We start from the raw sequence: 27,337 nt of genomic DNA on the forward strand, positions 1-27,337 counted from the left end.
GCATGTTTCTGCCACAGTTTGTGTATGATGGCAGGCCAAGAGGAAGAAACAGAGGTGCAGAACAACTCCTGTTCTTCAGTTTCTGGACACCCGATCAAGACCAGGGCTCTCATTTGCCAGCATGTTTGGATCTTAGCTGCAATTGCAATCCACACAAACCTAAACGAATGCAGCTTTAACGGGGGTTGATTGAAGGAGGCTTCCCCCTCCCCAATTTGTATAAGTGACAACTATTGCTTGCAGTGCTGCCTTGCAGAAGAAGGCTAAGAACCAACAGCTTTAGTCATTCAAAATGGGTAGGAATGGAAATGTTGGTGTCTGCAAAATTAAGGCCAGTTTCATAGAATCCTAGAATCAGTGAGGTTGGAAGGGACCTCTGGAGATCATCTAGTGCAACCTCCTTGCTCAGCAGGGTCACCTAGAGCATGTTAGGGTTGCATCCAGGCAGGCCTTGAGATCTCCAGAGAAGCAGACTCCACAACCTCTCTGGGCAACCCGTTCCAGTGCTCTGTCACTCTCACAGGGAAGAAATTCCCAGTGTCTGACAGTAATGACTCCTTTCTGCTCATTCACTTCATGCCTTTGAGCTGTTACCACTGACAGAGCAGCTACCTGACCAGTAGCTGATTACGCTTACTGGGGATACAGGACTGGCAGGACTCCCCTCATTGATGCAAGCCAGTCCCTAGCTGCTGGGAAACCACCTCATACAGTTGTGTTTGAAACGAACTTCATTACTCCAGAGCTTTTGGCACAAGATGCCCCTTATCTCCCCAAAGGACACAAATGTTTCAGATCTGGGGAACATCCATATCAAACATAACGCTTAGACAAATGTTTCCCTTGATCAGTAGACAGCATCTGCAACATTTGACAGTGGTGTAACACAATGTTCATCGCAGGGTTAACTGCATTTCAGTGGCTGGCAAAACAGACTGCTTGACAAAATGTATTCTCAAGTACATACAAACTGGAGGAGTCTTATAAAATGACTACGTAAAAACCAAAAAGTTAACTTTGTTTTGAAAGTTTATTGGATCATCTTGACACAAAATCATTACAGCAGCTTGTGGTATGTTCTCTTTTTCTTTTTAAGGGAATGTTGATAGCAAATAATTTTGTGAATGTAACACATCATACAGTTTCAGAAATCTAGAATCACTGCACAGGATTCTGTAAGAGAAGACTACATGCTAAAGTGACAGTTTTCATCCATGAATTTTAAAAAAAACACTAATTGAGGATTATCCTTTAAGACAATTTTAATATGTTTGGTTTCTAATACACAAACCAGCTAATCAGCAGAGGTTGACCAATACCAAAGACTATCACTTCACCAGCAGAAGCCTGCTGCAAAAAAATTCTTGCAGCACACAAGTGCAGTCAGAGTACAAAGCTGGTCCTAGCAATAAAACCACAGCAGAGCCTTTTTAAAAATACCCTAACATGGGAAGAGTGTAAAGAGCACAATACACGCTTAAAGTACATGACATGAACCCAAAGGATAAGATCAACACTTTATCCCGTTCCCTGCATAGGGTTTTCATTAAAGTCTACTGGGCATTGCTGACACCCGTTGGAGTGGTGGCGGTGCTGGAAAGGTGCAGACAAGCCTAATTTCTCCCTAGGGGCCCTCTTGGGAATAGCAACCAACGGTTGTTGGCTTGTTCTCAGTGTGCTGGGTACAGAACTGCAACTGAAAGAGCTGAAAAATATTTTAAAGACAGACTTCGGAAAAGGACATTAAACATACTTGTAAAGGACAGAAGGACATCCCCTTCCAGCCAGTGATTCCACATGATTCCAATAGTGCAGAATGGGCTTCACTTTGCAGACTCTCCTTTTCCTCCTTCAAAAGTAACCCGCAATATTAACACAAGTCTGTGCTGCTCCCTCATCAACCCCTCCCTTTCTTCCACCCAGGCAAGGACACCTCTGTTGTGGGCACCTGGTTGTGTTTGCGCTGCTAAATCTGCGTCTACTGCTGTGAAGACAGGGCTATGCAAGCCACAGGGACCACTGACATGTCACAGCATCTCTGATTCCACAGCGCAGAGGGAAGGAGCAGGGCTGCATCTGCAGTCTGTTCAGAGTACAAGGGATTACACACACATGGACATTTCTCTAACCTGGTAGTGGTCAACCTCAGCTGACGAGCGAAATGATTAAAAAAAAAAAAAAAAACAGGAACAGACCCCTCTGAATTTCCAGTTTCTTGCTACACTCTTAACTTTTTTGGAATGTGAAATTGAAGTGGACTCATAAAACACATCAGCAGACTTCTCAAGGGGGGGATGCATGATAGATTTCTTGAGGGGAAGAGGGTGGGGGGGAAACAGGAGCAGATAACCAGACAGTAATGCTTTCAGCCTGTGTTTTATGCACTCACCCTCTATTCTTTCAATCATCACTAGAAGAAGGTTAAGGCTCAAGGCAACTACTATAAACAAACTCAAAAACGTCCCAATTCTCACCAGGCTCATTCAGATTCGCCCTAGGAGATGAAGGATGTTTAAATGCTGATCACAATGGATCTCTCCACATTTGAGATAACAACAACAATAATAATAATTTAAAAAAAAGGAGGCCTTCAGGTCCAGCACCAGCCTCTGCTAGATATATACACCGACTACAGCAGCCCTGAAGACACATTCCATGGCTAAGGATCAAGCCAACCTTCCCCAGTAATAAGCACAAGCAACAGACTGTGCTACTGTTGATAAATTTCTGCTTAGTCCACAATTCCACAGAGATGACAAGGTTTATGGGATCATCATGAGCTGCTGAATAAATGCCGCCCCTCCCTCCCTCCCTCCTCCAGTCATGTCACCAGGATCTCTTTGGGCTAGAAAGGGTTAACACCACAGTTTGTAAAAAGTTTTGAAATAAAAAGGTAACATACAGCCTTAAAATGTCTAAACGACAAACAATGGTGGAGTTAACTGAAAAGCACGTGCCCCAGGATAGTACATGCGTACGAGGGAGAAACTTAACACTTGGGTCTGCTTGTCTTTACACATTAGGTGTGTTTCTCGTAGTTGGAGTATTTTGTAAAGAATATTCAGCACTTGGACAATGTCTCTTTCATCTCATCCAACAAGTTGCTAAGCAGGGTGGAATCACTACATTTGCCATCTACGGATACAGAGCTCTCTCCCTTGGAAAGAAAAAGAGAAGACAAATCCATTAGCTTCTCTAAGTGGGCACAACTCTATTCCCAGTGAAGCTAGCGGACTAGAAATGGCCAGGGGAGACTGTGTAGTGTGTCCTGCACAGGAAGGAAGGAGGCTTAGATGGGAGATCAGTTCAGAGGAGCTGCCACTGCTGCCACTACACACCAGGTATGGGATGGGCAACAGAAAACCAGCATGGAGGTACAGGTTTGGCAGTGATGCAGACAAGACTGCTAGAGGGCCGTATGAATCAAATGGTCCATGATGCTCCCAGAAGATTTAGATGGGAGTATTTCTCTTCCCTTTAAGGCAGGAAAGGCTACAGATTTAGCGTGTTTCAGCACCTTGTTTCAGATCATTGTAACGCTCTCACCTTTTTTACCAGTAGGCAGACGTGATGACCTTGGATAGAACGACTGTACATGGATGCACAAGAGTCAACGCGTTCCACAACTATAAAGAAAGCAAGAATTTTAATTTACTGTGCAACTTTTTAAATAATGTTTGCATCCCATGAAGAGGAACTGTTGCTCTGCCTGGCCTCAAGGAACAGAAGGTTCTATGGAGGGGAGGAGGGAGCCAGGGTTAAGATAGTATATGTGCCTATCTCCTCCTGGCTCCTCTCTGGCAGATTTTGCGATTGTTGAGATGAGTCATGTGTTTTAAGCAAGCTACAAAGGTTCTGTGGCAAAAAGCACTAATCAGAATGTAGATCTCTTCGCCAGAAATGCTTTCAATCAGATAGCATCTTGCACATACACCAGAACATGATGAAACAGCCATTTGTTTTGCTTTAACCAATCCCCATATTTTAATTAATTTGGAATTTCTTGTCAGTCCAAACTCAAGTAGCTCCACTTCTACCTTATTGAAACAAAGCATAGAGAAAAGAGGTAGGATGAAGCACTGGAGATCAAGTACATGCTCCAGAGAACAATTACAGCCCTAACTACAAGCAAGCTACTCCCTTGATACCTTTGATGTGCCTTTCAGGACTGGACAAAAGCCACATGGAGCCAAAGGAGAGCTCAATTTGGAAAGGAGGTTGTGTGCGGAGGGGAAGTGGGGGCAGACAACAACATCCACGTGCTTTGAAGACACTAGTGTGCTACAAAATTGGCAAAAACTCCTCTCCTAAATTTAAACTAGGCATCTGCTTCTGACATTGAGACCAGTGCTGCATGCTCTCCAAGCACAGTAGAAATTTTAGAATATGGAATTCTGCGGGAAGTTCTGCATTGAAGATGACTCACCTGAAAAATGATGATGAAAACATATCCTTGCCAGTAGATGCTGGAAAGAAATGCTAATTCCATCTACTTTAATAGAACTCATGTGCAGGTCCCCAGACTCTAAGAGCTTGGCAAAAGCATCACTGCAAAACAGGAAGGAAAGTAAACACTTGTGCTACAAATTCAAGTGAGATCTGCCTTGTTAGCCCCATGCAGACCTTAAGATATCTCAGGATGCGCAAGTCCAAGTACTACCAAGCTCTAGTAGAGAAAGGAGGTTAGAACAAACATGGGAACTGTACTCCAGACTGCACTGGAGAACCCTACGATCTCAAACACCAGTACTTCCACACTACATGTGCTAGCCTATGGGGCATAACCTCATCTTTAAAATCACTTGAAACAAACTGGTCAACGTTTTAGAAGTCATACATTACAGAAGAGAACTGTACTGTAACAAAAGCGATCAAGAGCAGCCAAAGTCAAAATCATGCTGCGTATCTTGCAGAGACAGCCTGCAGCCAAAGCTCAGCTTCATATGGGTGGCAAAAGCACCAATGTTGTGAGGTGCCTCCTGGATGGCACTTACCTATAGCAAGGCGTCGTGATCAAGTATGAAGCGCAACTGAAGTGCAATTTGAAATCTAGTTTTTCATGGGTTGAACCTTCATCATTCTGCAATAGGTCAAAGGAAAGGAGATGAATGGGAGCCCCGAGGCAGCAAGAGGAGGTACCACCCCCATCTACTGAACAGGCACAGATGAGACTGCTAAAGCTTGAGTCCCTTAGATATACCCTGTTAGGTCCTGAAGGATCAGTTTGGGGGGGGGGGGGTGACCACCATACTAAAACATAATGCCACTTGGAGACAAAATTTGGGCAGGAAGTTTGATACATGCATCTAGAGCAGTAAAACGACACAACTGGATGGATCTGGCTGTATTTTCAATCTTACCCTGCTGAAATATATCGAGCAGATTTAATTTCCACTAGTGCTCGAAGATGCAGTATTACAGTTCACTATCTCCCACGCAAAATAAAAAATTATCACTTCTTAACTCTCAAGTAAAAATAGGACTGATCTATGTTTAAGAAACTCTTAAAACAGAATTTTTGACTCTAAAGTAGCCACGGCTGCCTCCATTCACTTCCTTTGAGCTGTTCATGTAGTTCCTTGACTAATAATTTTTTTGAAATAAGGTTAGAAACTCACACATTCTTCAAACCAGGTCAATACTTATAAATAGTGCTTTCAGCTAACCCCACTCTTGCTCAGTTTCCTTCCCTATTAGTTCTATCTTAATTACTTCTTTTTTTCAGCCTTGTCTCAAGCAGCAGCATCCAAATCATCTTTGGGTTATTGAGACTGAATTTGCATCTCTTGCTAGTTGGTTGCCCTCCTCCTCTTTCCTGGCAGAGGCATCACTGCAGTGATTTTCTAGCTGACAGTGTGGCAAATGTTTCAGGCCGCATTGCGCTCTCACTGCCAGGAATGACAATTTAGGACATGCTTACGTAGTAACTCAGGACACTGTTTGCACAAGATGCCATGTAAAATACTTCTCACATCACAGAATGGGCTGGTGCAGCGGAGATGAAATGATGCCTAAGAGAAGCTCTAAAGCAGTGCCTTCCACTCATGTCAAGCTCCCTCACGCAGTTCCAAAGGAAAGAGAAGCACAGAGTTTAAAACTCCACTTACTTTGACTATAAAGGACAGCGTTCCTTTTAACTTCTGAGCCATAACAATACTCTGAAGTGTAAACACAAACTGGGCTTCATTAGAGATTCCTAGCATGACAAGAAAAGAGGGAGAAGTCAGGTCAGAAAATGGTTTTCATGCCTAAGTAGTGACTAGAATAAACTGACCACAAGGAGCTAAGCTTCACGTATTGAACACTTTTTTCATCCAACTAAGTGTGAAGTTTTCCAAGGAGTTGGAATGGAGCTATCTGCACAATTCCTTTTGTGAATTAAGCATTACAGTACTTCATTCTTGAGCCTCCGAAGAGCAACAGTGTTAGGTTTTCGGTAGAGGTTGAATGACTACCTGGGCAAAATGCATCACAGTGGCAATATGTTTACACAATTCGTATAAAGACATATGGCTTTCCAAGTAATTAGAAATAATCGTTTCTGATGTTTTTAAGCTTATGTCAAGAACTGTTTCATACAGAATGAAAAAATAGGATCCCATTGCTTTCCATGGGAGGCCAAAGAAACGCTAAAAAAAAAAAAAACCCACTAAATCCCAGAAAATTTGTGAAGTGTTTCAGTATTCCAATCAACTCATCTACAAAAAAAGTGAAATTAAAAGTAGTTCAGTGACTCAACTGTACTAGGTCCTGCCTTTATCCTTCATCTCAGTGTGTAGTATTTCTACATTGGCTCAGGTCCCCACTCAAATGGCTAGATACTTATTGTAAACTTTCACTGCAAATGACCTCTGTCATTAAAACAGTGGAGAAAAGCTTAAGAATAAATCCAGAGTAGACTAATGGTTCAAGGACCAGTATGAAAGAGATCTGTCCATTTCTGTTTCATTTTATATCTCACAGCAAAGTTGTTCTCATGATTTTGGATTTTTGTAGTTGGCAATATTGGCACATTCCAAAGTGTGCCAGCATGCATTTAAACAAAAAAAGAACCTGGACACTTGAACTCCCAGTTCTACATTGGACTTCGCTCTTGCTATACAGATCCACCTGTGCTTATAGCCATACTGTCAAAAGGTTCACCTTCAACACATTGTGTGAGTGTAATGAACATACAGGCAGAGGGACATGTCTTTCTAGAAAATAGTAAAAAGCTCAAACAATTCTTTCCACAGGAGGGCAGTGCAGGACTAAGCATATTCCATGAACCCTGCACAAAGCTTGTCATACCAGGGGGTAGCTGGAAGGGCACAGGTATCCCATCATGTACTGATGACCCTTCTGGTCGGAGCATTTTAGTGTTGAGAGAGTCCAGGACATTTAGTTCCATGCTCTTCAGGAAGCTAGTGCTTTTGTTCTCAAAGATAACAGAGACAGTAACTTGACTGTCATTTTGCAGGTTTCCCTGAATATCGTAGGTCTGCAAATGAAGGGGGGAAGAAAAAAATAAATACATCACAGGGATGCTTTAGAAACCTTAAACAGCACAGCACCAGAATATGGCAAGCTTCAAAGCATATGTGATTTGACACAGTTACAGGATAATGAAAAGCACACTTGTGATGAGCTCTGCAGTACTGCTGAGCAGTGGGAAAATATCAGCCCAAAAAACTGATTAAGCAAGACAATCAAAAGAATGGGGATGGAACCTTGTTAGTTTTCCAGCTGCTGTGATTCAAACAATTCTTCAGTTAAATGCTGTCTATGTAAGTTGCTATATTATTCTTGGTATTACATATATCTCTTTTCTGAGAGAACACAAAAAGCGAGGTAGTTATCTGTATTTAAACACCAAAAAGCTCACCATTTTAACGTAAGGATTTTCAGCAAGAAGGTGGTAACTGGACATAGGCTGGAAAAAAAAAAAAAAAAAGAAAAAGAAGTTACAGTCACAGTATAACAGAACTAAATTCTCTGAAGCGTCATCCTCTTTCCCTCTAAACACTCTTTAGCTCCTGCCTGTTCCCCAAGGCTAGAGTTGCCAGCACAGAGTTACTCACTGGTAGTGGTTCATCATCTAGTGTTCCATTCTGTACCGACTCTGTTGTCTCCTCCTCGCTGTGATGATGCTTCTTTTTGGATTTCTTCTTATCCTTGGACTTCTCTTCTTTCTCTTTCTTGTGCTTCTTCTTCTTATGCTTGGAGGATTTCTACCAAAAAGAGTAAGAAGCTACCACAAACCCTTAACAGAAACTCCTGTCTTTCCAGACACCACATCATGAGCCCTCTATCAACACTTCAGCTCTTTAGCTCTCACTCTACACACAGGAAGCAACTTCCTGGAAGACTGTGCATAGACAGGCCAGCAGGCAGCAGAAGGCCAAATCTCTTCAACTAACTTGAAGTGCAGCCTTGGAACTGCTAGTTGATCCTTGGTTCAAGGAACAACCAAACCTCTTGTTATGAAGTGATGAGAGCTCTCAAAGGGCATAATAGTCCGCTGCTGCCTACTTGCCAATGGACACTGCACTGACTAGAGTGCTGTTGGCAATCCTCAAGAGCTTATTTAGGAGAAACATGAGGAAAACACAGCAAAAAGCGTCACCAACAACTTAAGCCACTTACCTTTCCCTCCTCCCCCTCCTCCTCTTCCTCTTGCTCTTCCCTTTCTTTTTTTATTCCTTCAGGTTCAGCCACAACAGCAGCACTCACTCCAGGCTCGCTCTGCACAGATGATCAGAAGGGTTATGACACTATCTGAACATAGTCAAAACAGTTGAATCCCAGCTGAAAAAGAAATCTCAACCATGACACTCCCTGCCATCTCCCTCCATAAAAACCCTCCTGCTACTTCAAGATTATATTAGACTAACATGGAACAAAGACTTTCATTAGAGATCTCTGAAATTTGGCAAACACGATCACTCCAGGAAAAGACACAGATATTCTTCAAGGAATCAGAACCTTTATACTCCCTGTCTCTTTGTCAAAAAATCTCACATCAAAACTCATGAGGATTTTTCTGTTTATCTACACAGCTCTCGTAGATCTAGATCTCTCAGATCTATTAATACTGCTAGTGCCTAGTTCACACTAGGAAATAGAACCTTAGTTGATAATAATTCAAATGCCATCATGACCTGTAGCTCCATCTGTTTTTCTATCCACTGCTCTGCATAGTAGAGTAAGCTTGAAACCTCTAGTTAGCGCCTGTCAACTGGGGAGATAAAATTCCACTGCTTCATGGCAGTAAGTTGAAGAGATGAAGTCTGTCTCGCTCTTCTCTCCTACACCATGACAAGGCACCCATCACAGCTAAGATTAAGATCAGAAAAACCTTCTCTTGACACAATAAGATGTCTACCTGTGGCTGGGAAGTGGAGGCAGGTGGTGGAGCACTGGAGAGCCAAAAATCCAAGTCTTCCCCCTGAAATCCAAGAAAAAAAAGAAAACCATTATGGTTATTTTGATACTATTTTTAAATTCACACATTAGACCATAAAGCTTTCATGAAAATGCATCTCTCCAAAATGCTCACAGAGATAGATGCTGTAATACTTTTAGGACCAAATACTTCAAGGAGCTTAACGTTAGCCTTTCAGCACATTAAAGTCCTGAACATAGATGACAGGTGCAAATTTACACCCAACAGCTATTTGAGGGCTCCTACAAAATCACTTGCTCAAAGTGTAAGTTCCTATCTACATATCTAGACTGCCTGAAACAATTAGTTGAGGCAGCAGCAAATGTCAGATAGGCTGAAGACTGAGCTACCCCTGAATAGTGCAACATCTACAGGCATTTAAAGCCCATGTGCCATAACTTAGAGAAAACTTGCATCTCTGCAGACTGGTTTACAAAAAGGATATTTGAGTCTTCCAAGTAATTGTCAATTAATGACAAGTTTTAACGGGAAAAATTCTGAAACATACAGTGGGCAGGATACAGAATGAAGGCGAGTTCCAGATATTTCACTAAAGAGAGTTCTCCGTTTTAAAAACTGACAAAGTATCTATGAACTCAACTCTGAAATTAGATCCAGAAGATCTGCAGCATAGGCTGATGTAAGCTGAAGTCTGCTGATAAGGCTAAGTTTTATTTTTAGTAACAGAAATATACTACAATTTAAGGAAAAGAAAATTGAAAACATTCAGCTGTTTGTTGTTTAGGAACAGTCACATTTGACAACAGAAACACAAAACACCCAGCAATATATACAGCCTGTAACAGCATTTTCTAACAGAGGGCATGTCTTGGAGAACTACCTTTTTTTCTTCTTCTTCCTCTACTACTTTTTTCTCTTTCTCTTTTTTCTTTCCTTTGTCTCTTTCTTTTTCTTTGTGTTTCTTTTCCTTCTTTTTGGGTTTCTTGCTCCTCTTCTCTGCCAGGGGAGCTTCTGAGTCTGGTGACTTCACGTTCTCAGCGTTTCTGTGTCTCTGCACCGGCAGCTTCTCACTGTCTGCTAAGGGTCTTAAAAATATAGACACCATTACCCTCATGAGGTAGTGTCAGAGTTTCCCACACGTGAGACAGTCTCTGTCACAGCCCGGATTATGTGCTGAACTTTCAGGACACAGTATGCCTTGTTTACAGACAGCCAGGTCCCAAAATTTCAATCACTGCATACTTTTATACCCTAAGAAAGGTTTATTTATGCAACTGTAACACTGCCCTCAGGGATTAGAAGTTGATGGAAACATTTTGCAGGCAACAGAGCCAAGCTCTTGCTAACACCCATACTCCCTTAAAATAGTAACTACATACTTGCAGGTTGAATAACACTTACAGAAGAATACAGGCACATAGCATTACGCTGCATGTCTATAAAACCACTTTCAAAGGAAGAGTCAAAGTAGTAAAACAGGAGGAATCATTTGCAATAGTGTAGCAATTCAAGCTGTGAACTGACTGGCTGGTTCAAACAGCCCTTGAAAGGGCATGGTTTCTTCTATCAATGAATAGGTAACTCTGGAAAAGATTTTAAGTAGTGAATTATTTAATTTTGGAAGTTTGTATTCTGAGAATCTATGTTCAATCATTACATTAAAAAAACTGCACTTTATTTCAAATGATTGTTTCCAAAAGCAGGGCTAGCAGTACAGATTTACTTCACATCCAAGATCCAACACCTTTGTGGGGGAGGAGATGAGGAGAAATCACAGAAGTTTCTCCATTCTTGTCAAACACTGTCCAGAAATCAGTGAGGAAAAAGCCCACTGATTGCCCCTTTTTCTAAAATTTTACTGTAAAGACCAGCAAGATCACATCTGTTTGAACAGTAAGCAGATCTCATTTTTAAACCTATTTCACATATACCTGCACAGCAACAGGGATGGCAACTGAAAGTCAGCCATGAAGTCATCTCACACAAACGTGAGTGTCAATGATTTCAATAGCATCATGACCCTTCAAGTACTTATGCTGTCCACTAAAATCAACCAACCTTCCAAAGAAGGCCAACCACTTAGTGATACATTCTTACCTGGAAGGCTTCCCTGAAACCAGACTGCATGTGAGCGTGACACAGACATAGCAGTGCAAGCACAGAAAGAAAGAGAGAGGACAGAGATATGAGAAAACGTGACAGGAGAGCACAGTGACTCATGTGAAACAGGAGGAGAATGGATGGAAACAATACAAAAGCCCCCAGATGCCTCCTGGAGCACAACATTTAGAAACTGCTTAGTGTTTTCTATGCTGTTTAAGCTTCTCATGCAAACACCAACTCTACTGGTACAAATTAATTTCCTTTTATGTATTTGTCTCCTGCAGACTCAGAAGAATGTGACCTATTTGGGGTGGGGTGAGAGGGGCATCTTCTGAATCTGCTTTTCTTTTAAAGACACTAACTTACATTTTTTTAAGGGAGCTGCAGTGCCAGACTCGTACAGATTTGAGAATTGCAGACAGTGAAATAGACTTTGAAGTTGTTTAAGCACCACAGAGAGAGAGAGAGAGCGCACATGTGTATGCTGGCTATAGACAGACAGTCTTTAAAGCTTTACAGGAAGCATCAAAAAAAAGACAGCCTCCATGTGCTTATTTAACAGCCAGCTTCTAATTATCAAATGGCCTGCGTGGCTTTAGTGTCTGCTGCACTGTAGCCTGGGGCACCAGTGCTCCAACAACTCTATTGGCTGAACAGCAACCAGACTCTAGTCAACTAAGCTATGGCATGGAAGTTCACTCAATCAGATTAAAACAATATTTCAACTGTGGGACTACCCTAAAGATCCACACACACTGGAGATAATACAGGCTGCCCAAAGTCACATAACACAGAGCATGCAGGCTTGCTGTGGGTATACATTCTGAGATGCGCACAGATGTTAACCTGTGGTCATATTCTCAACGCCAGTATAGGTTGGATCAAAGAGATATTAGCAGACTCAAAAGCTTACCGCACAGGCTTACTTAAATCTGTCCCAACTACACTGCTTTTCCTTTCAGACTCCATTCATTCAACATAATTCCCATCTTCCACACACCTCCCCTGCAAAATTCCCATTATCTGAGCAGTTCAGTTTTCAGCATTTATGCTGCAGTAGAAACTACTAGTATGTAATGGGAACCCAAACTGGATGATCAGCTAAGGTTACACCTAAGACAGAGACTAGTCTTCTCACCTAATGATACTGTCTTTGTCTCTTTTGCCCCAGACTAGCCCTCATGCATTCTGGTTAATAATTAAGTAAACTTGCACACAAAACTGTCACTTACTTATCCAGATCTATATCAAGTGCTTTATATGGATCATTAGGATCTTTGTCATCCTCATCACTGGGCAATGCATTCTGCAGGAGAGAGAAAAAGACCATCCACTGAAGTAGTAGACCACAGGCAATTTTAAAGTTAAAATTCTTTGTCTCCCCAAACCAGTCTTGTTAGATTGCTAAGCACGAAATAGGCCAGCTCACGTTCAGGCAAAATAAGCTATATGAACAGTACAGTTGAATGCAACATTTACTTATAACATTAATTTAGAACAGAAAACCATTCTTCACGAACTGCAGAATTTGAATCACTGCTGTTTGGTTTTGATTAAAGGAAGTTTTAGGAACAAATACAGATGACATCATTAGCATGTGCAATTTATTATAATCAGCTGCAAACCTGCTGACTAGACAGCAAGTTAACGTCAGAGTGAGGCAGCAAAGCATAATAAATAAAATAGCTATTTAGACATCGTTACTTTTATAGCTGAGACATTTATTGTTTTTTAATAGCTTCAATGACATTTTCTGTCTTTTTTGTGCACAAAAAGAAAATCATTCCTCCTCCTGCAAAAAATGATTTAGGACCATCTCACTCAATCATTTCTTGAACAGCTTTGCAAGAAATTGGAGCTCTTGGACCACAACAATCCAGACTGGTGGACAATTTGCTTTTGGGGGATGGGGTGGGGTGGGGAGGGGAGGGGAGGGGAGAAGAAAAGGGCATCTCTTCAGAAAAGCACAAAGCAGCCCTGCAGCTCAGACCACCATAAACAGGCAACTAACCTCCGGCATCTCTTCTGTGATGATATCAACATGATGAGCTGGGGCGATATCCTCCTCACTCTCTGTGTGCAGAGAGTTATGGCGGTGATGTTTACCTCTCTTCTCCTTTTTCTGTTTTTTCTTTTTCTTGTCTTTCTCCAGCTTCTGTTTATGTCTTCGCTCTTCTTCCAATTTCACATACTGGTCAGACATAGGCATTCCTGCAGAGGAAGCCAAACTGCTTTCAGGCTAGAGCCCACATGAACAATGATCACTGCAACAATGTTAGGAGTGAACCTTGAATCTAGCTTCTCAGAATCAGACGAACACCTCTACAATTCCACATCATCTCATAGTGGAAGCTCTAGCATCTCCTTCTAGTAGGTTTACTAGTACGCTCCATCTCTCTTCAAAAATAGGACAGAGCTCTATCCTGCTCTGATTCTCATCCACATTAAGCAGATTACAAAGATGGGCTAAATACTGGTATTTTACATAACAGTCAGCTCTAAGGCAGCCCTTTAAAACATTCCAAACGTGACTGTTTCCTACACAGGACAGTGATTAGTTTATGTGTCACAGACCTGTCTGTACAACATGCTTAATCAGAGTTACTTTTAATACCATCTTGAGAGGAAGTACACTTAGACTGCAAAATACATCTGAAAATAATGGTCCTCCCTCAGTCTGAGTTCTCTTCTCAAATGTATTCTCCTTAATGTCAATATTTAGAATATTTATATTCTAAAATATTTAAGAACCTAATGGAAACACGCTCCCTGCCTTTAAAAACTAATAAAAAATTATTAGTTTAGCTTAACTGAATTTCCTGAAGATTGAATTCATTGATACGAATTTCAATTCATTGCAAAGCTGCACTTACCCGGGACTTTTAAGGGGACAGAAAGGTCAATTTGGACCACAGGTATATGTTCCACACCTGGAGTGTCTTGGTATCTCTAAGCAAATGAAAGTTTGTTATATTCTGAGCATCAGATAGATATCCATATAAATAAGACATATTTCAGAACAATTCAGTACTAAATCCCATATGGTAGCAGGGTGTATTTATTTAGAGCCAACTGGTAACTATCCTGCAAGATCTCTCTTCTGGCTGTACTGCTTTAACTCTGCCACAGCCATGCAAAAGGTTTGTTACAAATTCTTGAAAACTTTTCATTTTGTTTTATTGGTAATGACTTGCCACTTAAAGACACATTATGAGACCTATGTTGAAGGAAACCTGGCAGTCCTTACAACATAAAGGGGATAAAGGATGCTGCTTCCCTGAAGAAGTAAGAGAACAAGGAGGAAATGGCAAGGAAAACTGCACTGACCTTTTGATCAAGAAAACACTGCACGTTTAAGCTGGCATGCTTTGCATTGGCTATTATGAACCTTAAAGTGTTACTTCATTCTCTCTCCACTGCTCTATATGAAGTATAGAGCATACCTGGCTCTATATATATAGTATACCTGGCTGCCAGGTAATTCCATCCCCCAGAGCTGGGGCAAACCACCTGCACAGGAATTTGTCAGACAGGCATGAGAGAAAAAGAATCTCTCTGCAACACTTAGTTCTAAACTGGAGGTCCACTGGAAATCCACTGAAAGTTGACTGCCCTTACGATAGAAGGTCATTTGCGGGTTTCTCAAAGACAAGGCTTATGGAAACAGTTGTAGGTAATCACTCCAATTGCCAGAGTATCAAACAATAACTGCAGTGGAAGCAATGAAACATTTCCCAGAGGGAAGGTGCAGCTCTGACATTCAGAGAGCCTACATACAATTATATGAGAGGACAGCAATAGATTTTCAGACTCACTCACCTTCTGCGGGGAAGGAGAGCTTTTAATATAAAATGGGTTGTTTGCCTGTTCTTGTTTCCGGGCTTCTCGACGCTAAAAGTAAAAAAAATAAAACTGTAATTATAATGTTTGCTTATAAGCAAAGACAGATAAAAGGCATCATGCTTTGCCCTCTAATCTCCCTGAGCATTTGGAGCATTGCAAAACTACTTCCAAAGACTACAGTGAAAGAAATTGACTATAATATTCCTGCTGTTGAGCTTTGTAGTTAATGAGACATGCTGAAATATAAATACAAGTACTAAAACTGCTATAAACTAACACTACTCAAAAGGTAAAGAAAGGATGTTCCGAGTCTAGACTAGAAACAGTAACTTCCTTAATACCAGATTTTGATGGCAGTTCAACTGAGCCTGCTTCCATTTAGACAAAATGGGCAAGGTAGGCTTCCAGAAGAACTTCATATCAGATATATTTTCAAGAGTGCCTTTAAAAAAAAATTTTCCTAGAAAATACCTGGACTCAGATATTTCAATTTTGTTCACATCAAAACATCGTATTTCCTGAGTTGTATAAAGTAGAGTGCTCCCAGCTATATGGAGAATCCACAACAACAGCTCCAACCGCTTTAGTGGCACTTCCAACTTCATTAACAAGTTATGCAAAGAAAAAGCATTTTACAGTTCACTCACTCTGGCCAGCTCCTCTTCATCTATTTCTGGCTGTTTGTGTCTGGAATGCCTTTGCTCCTCATCATGAAAAATTGTTTTGGGCTTTTCGTCCTCAGACTCACTGTCTGACGGAGGTTCATTGATCCAGGCATCAAGGTCCAGGCTGGTAGGAATTACAGTGAACACAAACACATAGTGTTACTCCGAAGCTTCAAGTATTTCAGTGTTTCCAGTCATATGCTTAGTTTAAGAGTTTAAGTTTAAATAAGGCTTTGGGAGAGAGAAGGAAACTTACCCCTCAGGAACTGGGACTTTTTTCTGTGCTTTAGGAGCTACAGGGTTCAGCTCACCAGCAAACAGGGCTATTACTTCCTCAGCTACAGGTACTTCTTTTATTTGTAGCTTCTGAATATATTTTATTAGCTGCAAGATGCAAGAAGCCTAAAAACAAATGGAAAAGTAATTTCAAAACTAATAACAACTGAACCAAAACCCAATTGCAACAGAAGCCACCAAAAGATAACTTTATTGACTACAGCACTGAGGGAATTAAGGGAAGTACCAGGTTTAGAGCAAATGTTAAAGATTCAAGACTCTCTCTTCTAGCTATATCCAATTCGTTATCACTTTGAATGCACAACCTAAAATACAGGTGCCTCTCTCCACCCCTGGCAGGAGACAGTATTACTTACCTGGCCTTACAAAAGGCATCTTCTAGAACCAAGTGTATAGCAAACTGCATTTTTCAGAGGTGGATTTCTTTTTCTTTTTTAAATGAAAAACCTACATTTTTGCTTTAAGTGTTTTTATCAGGGAATGAGTAGTGGGATTGCAATGAGGAGACTGCAGCCCCACTCTTCATGGCTCACTGCACACATTTGTCATGTAGCATGAAAGCACCCACCTGTCTGCACAGTCTCTCTTATTCCCCATTTAGATTGGGCCAACACACAGCATTTTTATCACTGGATGTAAATCATAATCCGCTGCTGAGTTAATCAGGTTTTACTATAAAGTAACCATTTGCTATTTTTAATCTATATCACACATAAAACCAAAATAAATTGAATTTTCCATATAAGCCTAATTAAGGAAGTCACAGTAAAGCTTTAAGAATTATGTTGTTTTTCCAAACACTACAGTTAATGGTCTTCCCACCACTAATTTTACAGTGTTTGTTTCAAGTTACACAAAGTAGAGAATAAAAACAAGTCTCCATTGCCAACACTGTTTTACAAAGCATGTGTGCATGTCCACAGAAAATCACACACATACACCAATACAAGTGAGAAATTCTGTGCAACGAATTCCACAGTGATTCTGTTCTCTTACCCTCTCCTGAACTTCTAGATCTGCACTCTGTACAAACTGAGGCAAACGCTCAATCATCAGCTGTGTAATTTCTTGAGCTGCTTCCTTGTCCCCAGATTGCTCTTTCTGTTGTAGGATAGATGCATAGAGCTTCACCATGTTCTGGACATAAACCGCCTGGATGTGGCCTGGTAGAGTTGTAACTTTAGGCCTCAACATTGCTTCTAAAGTTTGGTTTGCTTCTTCAAGGTGTCTAAAAAGACAGAGTAAATAGATAAAAATAGACAGCAACAGAAAAAGTTCAATATTTCATCAGGCAGAAGAATTTTTAAAAAGCTTGGTTGCAATACAAAGTACTGCAGAAAGATAGAACAGGCTATAAATACATAAGCATCTGCTATCTGCGTATCTTTCCCTTCCAGACTTCAATAATAACATGACACAGAAGAATTTACAGCTTTAGCCTATCAGGAAAAAAAAAAAAAAAAAAAAGAAAAAGAAAAGGGGGTGGAGGTGCAGGAAGGGCACTTCAGCTTCTGCCTGTATAAGTGCAGTATTCTCTCCACTAAGTGAGCATTCATTGTATTTTTTAAGTTCCAACTCTACAGACAATCTGAGTCTAGCAATCCAGCTGCCTTCCTGCCATCCTGTACTTCATCACATCAATGACATTATATTTTTGTTTAATAATAGAATGGAAATCAAGTCTAGTACGTAACAAAGAAAAGAATAATAGTGACCTGAATCTTCACTTGAAAACAAGCCACTGAAAGGGCGTCCAGCTTCCTGTTTGCAAAACTTACTCAGAGAACTCCCCACATATCCAAGCAGCAGCATAAAGCACCTCACAGATTCCATTTCTCTGGGTGTTGCTGGCTATGAGATGTGCGTTGTCCAGGAGCATAGCCATTTGAGAAACCGCAAATTTACGAATAGCTTTAACTCTGATAGCTACATCCAACATCTGAGCTGCTATAAGATGCCCATGCCGTGTGCCCTCCAGTCGGGTCAGTTCCACCAAAATGCTTATATACCTACAGGAAGTGAAAGGGACACAATTTTATTAGCAGACAGTCATGAATTCCCGTTGCTGATGACTTCAAAGTTGACACATAAAAACACTAACCATTCAAAGTTTGTGATATACTGATAATTGGATTGACTACAAATATCTATGATTTTGGTCAGCAACTCGTCCCGGTATGTTGTCCCTTCAGCTTTATCCACATGAATCATCAGTTTCTTTACTATCTCCATCAAGTTCTTCTTCGATACCTGCCGGAGTTATTGAGATGGTGAAGAAAAAGTAAGCCATTTGCTGTGCTGCTAAGTCATTCCAACTGCATTAAAGGAGCTGCTAACTCTTTGATGGATCAGTATTACTTCTTAATAAAAAAAAAACCCCACCACGGAACACAAGAAATGGTAAATAGTCTGTAAGCAGATCTTCTCTCATACCTAGGATTTCAGCTGCAATGAGCAACTAAGTTTGTTCACTGCTGGATGAAGCAGACCTGCCTACTCTTTTAGGCCACCAGTAGCTAGGACACAGAGTAATTTAAGTTGGAAGAGACCTCTGGAAATCATCCAAGTACAACTACTCGCTCTCTTTCCAGGAGAAAGAGTTTTCTGCTTCTGCCGGCATAAAAAAATTACTAAAGAAACTTTTGCTTCCAAACTGAAGAAATTTAGAGACGCATTTATACTCAACAGAACTCCAGCATTTCAAAACATAGCTCTACTACTTTGCTCTGGAAACCTGTTTGTCTAAATAACGACTAAAATGTTCAGTAAGTATCTCTAGTCACTGTGACCCACTGCTTCCAGCTATGCTCTCTCTAAGTCTATATAAAGGACACCTGTAATAAAAATGTAAGTAAAAGTATTTTTGCAATAAAGTTTGTTATACTGCACTCTCCTCAGAGAGAGGGTTGAGCAAAATAGACTGTTTCTCTTAGGCCATTTTTGGGTTAAGCAGAATTTAACTCCTGGAACTAACAAAGAACTCCATTTTTTTGCAGTAACATTAAAATTTGATTAGGATAGTTTTTAATGAAATTGTCATGTCTTGAGTAGTACCAGAAAAAATGTCCCTCTTCACTTTCTCTTCTAAAATGGGAAGCTCTGAGATGCTATCTACCATTAATCCTTTATGTGGGATAGTGTGGAGGCTGGGGAAAGCCTGAGTGAAAGACACTTGACAAATTGTAACCACAACCCTTTCAGAGACCAAGTTTTCCTCACCGCAAGATTCCTCCTGTAGTGTACAGGCATTTTGCAAACTGCCCGGGGCAGTTGCAGAATGCATGCACAGAACTGAGTGCGCACAGGAAAACCACCAGAATGAAATTTTGTGCATGTCATTAAAAGGCATAACAAAACTTACAGTGTAGGGCAAATTACACAATTAAGAAGCTTAAAGCTGTCTTTTGTGTTCTTCTGTTTTAGAGTTGCTCCGAATGCTTTCCCAAACTTGTTGTAGCTTATGTCAACCCATGCTATGGTGTGCTACAATGTGGACTGCTACACTGAACATCACAGGCCTATCCCAATATGCCTAGAGCCCGCTTTACGCCTTGAGGAAGGTCAAGAGCAGCAGCTAAGGTTTAGTCATTAGAAAAGCAGCCTTATGGTTGACTTCCACAGGGCCTGAACTCAGATTAACTTATTTCAGTCAAAATGGAAGTTTAAGTCCTCCTAGATTGTGTCAGATCTTTCATTTGGTGTAAGAGCCAGAAACGATGCAAGTTATTATCACAACACTACTGGGAAGAGAGGAAGAATCTGAATGTTTGCCTTAAACATCAGTCTCCTGACTAAAGAGTCACAGGAACTGGAGAGGAAGAGAAATACATGTAGAAACATACCATGCCATATAGGAGATCTAAAGCTCTGAGTCGGATAGACTCATCTTTGTCATCCAAACATTGGAGAATGAGATCCTTGTGAGACTGAACTGACTTAGGATGAGTTTTCAGGATTTTGGACATAGCTAACAATCCCAGGTATTTCACTGTGAAAGACACAAAATAAAACTTCTTTCCAAATATAGAAATACTGTTTTGCGTTGAGCACGAAATCTTAATGGGTGCTTCTACTCAATCCTCAATTTTAATACATCTAAGTAAAATCCTCTGACAGGGAGGACCATATTTAGAGAAAGAAATGCCCTATCACAGGTGACATTCCTTAATTTTGCAGTCTCACATATAGGGACATAACTGCATATGTATTTCATCAGTCTTGTTCCTCAAGTTTTACCACTAATTTGAAAAGCACATAATATAGAGAAATTATGGATCTTGAGATACTATTTTACAGATCAAGAACGTACACAGTTTTAATACGCCAATCTTAATTGTTCTTAAGTAGAAGTCTTGCTATCAAAAAGAAAAGAAAAGACACCACATAGAAAGAAGGAAGGAAGTTTTGCATTTAAAAAAAACTTCACTTTGTTCCTTGGTCATCAAAAACAAACATAAAAAGGAACCACCCCTCTTGCACGTTACTATTACGCTTACACAACAAAATATTCCTCACTACTTTCCAATCAGAAAGTTTATAAAAATGGAAAACCCAGAGTGTGGAAAGAGAAGTGTTTTAGATTTAAAAGACCACAAATAGCAGTAATTCCTCTGATTTTGTAAAAATGACTCCTTATAAGTGTTTATTATTCAAAATTATTTCCACATTACAAAAATAGCAATTGTTTACAACATACCAGACACTACTATACTGAACAAGCTATTTGGAGAAACAGTTCGTTCCTCTAAGACTGTTGTGATTTCTCTCCAGCAGTTGGTCACTAAAAGCTTCCACAAAGACAAGCAACATACTTACAGTTCTGGTCAGAATCTTCTATTAATATTCTTAACTTCTGAACACAAAGCTGAAAGAAAGACCATGTCACACTTACTACAAGCCTTAAAAGGCTACTTAAAAATTTTCTTCATGAAGTACATTCAGTACACAAGGGTGGCTCTAGTATACAATGAAGCATTCTGACCAAGACCTATGGCTTCTAAAAAGATAATCTTGTTGCACTAACAGTTTTTAAAACAAAAGGAAGTTCACAATTGTATTGATAGTAGCAGATGAATACAACAGTTAAGAAACCTTCAAATCAGATGAATCTGCATTTTAAAGCAAAGGAAATTACAGAATTTATATAGAAATGCTTCAGTCAGTAGGAGTCCAGCTAAGCGAGACCTCTTTTTGGCAGAGGAACATAATCAATTTCTCCATGGCCTTTGGCATGACATAGTAGAGAAGATCAAATAACATTCTGCCCAAGACCCAAGAAGTGCTGTACCTGGATGCTAGCACTGTGATTCGGCATCCCAGAGGATAGAGATATCAAAACTGAAATACAGAAAGACAAATTTTAATTAGTTTTTCTGTATTCTGAATTGTTGTTTACATTACAACATAAAACCTAGAAGTCAACAACTAGTTTAGCTCACAAGGAAAGATGCCAAGGTTTTTCTGTCTGTTGGCTTAGGGTTTTTATTTTTTTTCCTTCAAAAGAGGACTGTGGAGGGGTTGTTGCATAAACTTTAATGTTATATACTTTAATAAGACTAATAAATAGCAGAACAAAAAAATACAAAGGCAGGAACTCTTGGAACAGTCAAGTCAAAGCTGCTTTTCATTAGTTTCTCTCCCTAATGTTCATTCTACTGATATCCCACAGCAGTCAAAACTGTAAAATGTCATCAGCTACTGCACAGTTGAACATTTAAGTATGAACTTCCCTAACATAATGACTTTCAGCAATGGATCCTAAAGTTCAATGTAATTACATTAAAGCTGTTATCAAGTCAGTAAGAAAGTGGGGGTGAAAAATCAGGTCTTAGGGTTGATTATAGCAGACATTCGCAAAGCTTGGGCAGCAAGCAACTTCAAGCAGAAAAAGTGGTATTATCTCACTAACTGCTGTTGTCATAGAGCATGTCCATGCCAACACCAGCTTCTTACTGAACCAGTCACACATACTGACCTTTGTGACTAATGAGTACTACTGCATTTTGCTCTCAATCCTCCAGAGCTACTTCTCTGAAAGAGTGTTAGATACTACCATTTTGGGTCACGCAAGGAGATGGCAGGTGCAAGATGCTGCACTAATACAGGAATACAACTTCTTATCTTATTTTCTGAATTTGAACTTCACATTATTGTCCCTGAACAACCTTTCCCAAGATGTCCTGGGTATCTAGATTTTCCTTTGAATAACCATTATCCTGTTCATCTCCAGAAAGTAAGTTCTCATCCATTAAAAAAAAAAAAAAAAAAAAAAAAAAAAAAAAATCAACCCAGTGTTACTCCTGCCTCATCATAACTTTACTTATCTTTCCCTGAAGGAATAAGGAGATGCCAAGTAAGTGACAGATCACCCTCTCCTATTTAAGCTGATCTAGTACAGGAAGTTTCTGTATCATTAATCCCCAAGAATCCCAAACTACACACAAAAGCCAAACTGATGACCAGATTGTGGATGCTAGCAAAACTCTACTTCCCTAAGGTTCAAGATAGACCACAACAGGAAAAGATGTTAAATAATGTAGTGCCTCTTATGCTTCCTTATCTCACCTCTAGGACCAATCAATAGTATATTTGTTCAACGCAATTTAATTCAGTTATAAAAATATTAATAGGCTGTAAGTTAAAAAGGTTTATAGCTAGTGTTAATTGATGACAAAGTTAATCGCATTCTTTTTGAGGTCACAAGTTTCAGTTCTCACCTGCTATTACTGTGTTCACACATTCATATAAGAGAGACATGGCTGAGGTGCTGAAACAGAAATCAAGTATTTTAAATAAGGAATAAACCCAGCACATTTAGAACAGTTGTCAGCAATATCTTGACACTAGTTAACACCTTTAACTACACAAGAAATCATCTTCTGTTCCATATACCTTCAAGCTAGATGAAATAATTCTAACTCAGAAACTCTTGGGGAATAGAAAGGAGGAGAACAGCTACTAAGAAATTCTAAAAAGCTAGTTCTGCAGTCTTCATCCTTGACTCTCAAAAGATCTACAGGGTTCTGTTTTTAAACCATTTCTTCTCTGGGAGAGTAGCAAGTAACAGCACTGTGACAAAGAATGAGGAAGGAAGTGATAACTCAAAACCTCAGCACCAGTTACAGAGTCCTGAAGCAATCTTGGCCAAGAATCAAATCAAATCCTCTCCCTAAGATCAAATAAATAAATAAATAAATAAATAAATAAATAAATAAATAAATAAATAAATAAATAAAGCAGACAAACCCTAAAGAAATCTCTCCCCAAACAGAATCAGTAGGGCACAAGCAAAAGACCCTTTCAAGAATCTACTGCCTTGTAGGTTCACACTTGCTCACTACTATAAGAGAGCAAGGCATTTCAAGTGTCCAATTCTCCCAAAATCTTAAATTTGAGAAAAGTCTTGCCACTTCAGCACTCCATACACACAGTGCAGTTCTGAGAATTTCAAAGAAAACAAGTTCAGAGATGAAGCATCTCCCAGTCACGTAGTGAATCTCACGAGCAATAAAGCAGAATTGGGAACCAGTGTCTGCAAAGGTAATGAGCAAACAACTCCAGAGGCAGCAGTCACAAGTGATATCGCGAAGGTCACTCAGCCCACAGCATCCAAGACTGCAGTACACCCAGAACTAGGACAATCATTTCTGTTCTCTGTGCACTTAGCGGTGGATGGTAGGGTGTTTTGCCTCATGCAGAAGCAACATTAGATCAGAAATGACTGAAACAATGAAAATCACACAGGATGAAGCCCTCACAAATGATCAGATGATCAACGACTGTGACAGTGAGGAAAAGGAGGTGGAATACAGACAGGATGAGATGCATCTTGTCCGTCTTGCTGCTTTTCCTGGAAAAGTATTACATTGGTACATATTTGTCAGTGCTGCAATGAACCAAGCCCTCCTCAGGTATCTGGATGCAAACCTGCTGGCTGTTTTACTCCGAGCCAGCCCTAGAGGCAATATTAAGAGGATGGACAGAATGTCTTTGGCTAGAGCACCTCTCATTGATACACAGGTGTTCTTTTCAAATTTGCTCACTCCCATCCAGATATTTTTTATATCTCATTGGAGTTCTTCAGAAATAGTCCTGACATAATTAACTTTGACACTCGTAGCCCATATATCCAGATTCCAGAAAAAGCTCAGAAACAAATAACCAGACTACCAACTACTGATCTGCTCAGAAGACACGTCAACACTGAACCAAGTAATATTTGTTGTACATACCTGTGTATGAGGTTGGTCAGAGGCTCAATCAACTTCTTTCCCAGCCTAGGTTCTAATGGAGTAAGAGCACCAAACTATTCAAAAAGTGTGGACAAGAAAGTAATTTAATAGCTGGTTAAGCAGCGTAAAAACATGACTTGAATTGCAATTCATTATATTTTTACAAAACTACATTAAAATACTTTTCTCCCTCTGATTATGTTCAAACACTAGAAGAGATTCCTTTTCTTTTTTTCTTTTTAATTCAATGGTAACAATATCTCCAAGCAGGGGATCCATTTCCACACCCAAAATATTTTAATGAGAATCCCAATCCTGTAAAGATAGATCTAGAATACTTGCCAGTTTTATAATTTTAATGAGAACCCAATTGTTGGTTGACGACGTCATCAACTTGAAAAACAGTGGAGCAAGGGAAAGGTAGTTTTTGGGATTGCGTCTAGCCAGCTCACAAATAACATTTACTGCAGCAGACTGCACACCTGAGAAATAGAAGTGGGAAAAGCAGAAATCTCATCACAGGCTTAATGGCAATTCAAGTTCCTGGTGCAGAATACCCAGAACAAAAGTAGCTAAAGATTCAGATGCGTGTCTTAAGAGATATGGCTCAGCCTCATTCCCCAAAATGAGGCAGTGAACAAAGAGTAAGAACGCAAAACAAACTCAGAAGGGATTCTGTTTAATTTTGGCTGCTTTATATTTCTACAAGCTGAGTATCTGTTTTGGGTCAGGGAACAGGACGACATTGTTTCTGAAGACAGTTTGTGGCACACAGACAACATAATTAAAAATGTCTAAATTACTCCTTTAAAAGAAACAAGTGCTTGAAGCCTTGTGGTGGGTAGAACTATTAAGACAGCTACAAGAAAAATACAGACCTGTCAAACAATCTGACTGAACATGCTCATTTCTTTTTCAGTTGCTCAGCCTCAAAATCCCTTGTTCTTATTTGATAATCTTTTATTCTAGATAGCGCAGGTTTTCTAGTAGAATATAGTCTTTTAGTCTTTTTATCATAAGTAGCATTAAGTCACTTTCTCCTTCTCTTTAGAGATTTTTTTTTTTTTTTTTTTAAAAACCCACCATCCCTGGAAGATTGCTCTTACACGCCTTATCAAAGGAGTTCAGCGTATGTATTTAAGTTTCTCCCTCTGAACGCACACACTAGCAACCGGAATTCACAGAATTGCACTGCACATGCTTCTTTAAACATGTGTACAACACTTTGCTGCAATGAGGGAAGACTAGCACCTTCTTGGAAGACTGGGTGTAAGTATGAATACGATGCAGATCAATTACAAGTTTCCTATGCTACCGTTGAATCGGACTGACACAGTATAGACGGCCCAAAAGGCACTTTGAGCTCAAAGTTTTTTTTTTTTTTTTTTTTTTCTTTAAAAAGGGGACAAAAAAACCCTCTAGGTTATACGAAATTATTTTAAGCACATCTATTGCAACCCACTAACTGCAGCTTTGTAAAAGTGCATAGGAAGCAAAAAACCTGAAATCAAGTGAAATATTTTCCATAGTCAGACTAAGTACAACAAACTAGGAATCATTAAGTACCTTTATCCCATAAATACTTAACCTGCTGATACAGTTTCAGCAACACTACCTATGAAATAAGAAATGGATGCTTCAAAGAATGTATTTTTAATCTGTAACTTGCACAAAAATGCTCCTATGCTCAGCCACCTATCAAACAATGAATCAGTACCCAAAAGATTACTACAGAACATTTACATGTTCTCTCTTTCCACCAGGTCTAAGGACATTCATATCTAGATGCTTTTGAGCAGAAGTAATTTATTAAAATCCACTCACCAGGGTCTGGATCTTCAAGTTTCTCTTTAAGGCGAGGAAATGCAGGACGGAGGGACTCTGGATATTTCAAAAAAACTTTATACATGATCAACACTGCTTTCTTCCTTATATAAGGCTTCGTATGAGACATCTGTTAACAAAACAACTGAGGTCAGACTAACAAATTTACATTTCCAGGACTCTTCTCAAGGTCCACGTGTCGATATCAGTATCTCTCACAACTGCTCTCTTTGAGACTTGGCTACCTTTTTTTCCCTCTTTTTTAAGTCTGCTTTTCAACAGAGAAAAGTACGGTCATTTATCACCCAAGCTAACAGAAATATTCAGTTATTCCTTTTGAGCTAACTAACATCTGTAAAGGCTCCCCAAAAGCCCCACCAGAATATCAGTGTCAGTTTCCACTTGTAATCATTTGAAGTTTAACAGATATTTACCAGATTCAAACAATTTAAACATTCTTTACATACATACACACACATATACATACATATATATATACATATATATATATAGCAAAAATTTCTTCCTTCCTTTGTCAACTCACCAGTGTCATGATGTCATTTGCCAAGTCCCTGGCAAGATCTGGAGTAACAAAACAGGACAAGCCAGTCAGTGCAACTCCAGTATCATACTGGTTAGGGCTACTCAGATCCTAAAAAAGAAAAAAAGGCTCAAAAATTTAAGATTACACAGGATGTAGAGAAATAATTTTCTCAGATCAATTATATTCACTTATTATGAAACACATCCCCTACTCTGAGGGAATATTTATACCAACCACTGACAGGAACATCATCCAACCCTTGTTCAAATACACTTAACCTGTGCTTTAATAATAATGGCCACGAAGTATCATAATTAAACAATGAAAGGAAGACTACACTATAAATGCAGTTAGACATATTTGACCATACACCCCAAACACAGACACAATCACAAATGTGATTAAAATCCTAAAGTCTTTGAAATTAAATCCAAAAAATCTGAAA

At 39.7% G+C, this 27,337-nt stretch overlaps 1 protein-coding gene across 3 annotated transcripts in view; it reads right to left on the minus strand.

Moving 5' to 3' along the window:
- Positions 1 to 1,011: 1,011 nt before the first annotated feature.
- AP3D1 (adaptor related protein complex 3 subunit delta 1) overlaps positions 1,012 to 27,337 on the minus strand; it is a 43,888-nt gene continuing 17,562 nt past the window's right edge. For all 3 annotated transcript variants that reach the window (XM_062596040.1, XM_062596039.1, XM_062596038.1), the window contains 28 exons: positions 26,893 to 27,000; positions 26,349 to 26,478; positions 24,867 to 25,006; positions 24,525 to 24,598; positions 23,010 to 23,059; positions 21,581 to 21,630; positions 21,109 to 21,157; positions 20,136 to 20,281; positions 18,395 to 18,543; positions 18,072 to 18,302; positions 17,290 to 17,521; positions 16,253 to 16,398; positions 15,979 to 16,120; positions 15,308 to 15,379; positions 14,362 to 14,437; positions 13,500 to 13,699; positions 12,721 to 12,794; positions 10,266 to 10,470; positions 9,365 to 9,427; positions 8,626 to 8,724; positions 8,061 to 8,210; positions 7,865 to 7,912; positions 7,291 to 7,480; positions 6,108 to 6,196; positions 4,995 to 5,080; positions 4,427 to 4,548; positions 3,547 to 3,626; positions 1,012 to 3,157 (listed from right to left, as the gene is read on the minus strand). In XM_062596040.1, the coding sequence (XP_062452024.1) occupies positions 3,062 to 3,157; positions 3,547 to 3,626; positions 4,427 to 4,548; positions 4,995 to 5,080; positions 6,108 to 6,196; positions 7,291 to 7,480; positions 7,865 to 7,912; positions 8,061 to 8,210; positions 8,626 to 8,724; positions 9,365 to 9,427; positions 10,266 to 10,470; positions 12,721 to 12,794; positions 13,500 to 13,699; positions 14,362 to 14,437; positions 15,308 to 15,379; positions 15,979 to 16,120; positions 16,253 to 16,398; positions 17,290 to 17,521; positions 18,072 to 18,302; positions 18,395 to 18,543; positions 20,136 to 20,281; positions 21,109 to 21,157; positions 21,581 to 21,630; positions 23,010 to 23,059; positions 24,525 to 24,598; positions 24,867 to 25,006; positions 26,349 to 26,478; positions 26,893 to 27,000 (3,297 nt within the window). In that variant the 3' untranslated portion in view covers positions 1,012 to 3,061. The remainder of the gene's footprint in view (positions 3,158 to 3,546; positions 3,627 to 4,426; positions 4,549 to 4,994; positions 5,081 to 6,107; positions 6,197 to 7,290; positions 7,481 to 7,864; positions 7,913 to 8,060; positions 8,211 to 8,625; positions 8,725 to 9,364; positions 9,428 to 10,265; positions 10,471 to 12,720; positions 12,795 to 13,499; positions 13,700 to 14,361; positions 14,438 to 15,307; positions 15,380 to 15,978; positions 16,121 to 16,252; positions 16,399 to 17,289; positions 17,522 to 18,071; positions 18,303 to 18,394; positions 18,544 to 20,135; positions 20,282 to 21,108; positions 21,158 to 21,580; positions 21,631 to 23,009; positions 23,060 to 24,524; positions 24,599 to 24,866; positions 25,007 to 26,348; positions 26,479 to 26,892; positions 27,001 to 27,337) is intronic.

This window comes from Rhea pennata, chromosome 27 (assembly GCF_028389875.1).
Source record: "Rhea pennata isolate bPtePen1 chromosome 27, bPtePen1.pri, whole genome shotgun sequence".
NCBI lineage: Eukaryota > Metazoa > Chordata > Aves > Rheiformes > Rheidae > Rhea > Rhea pennata.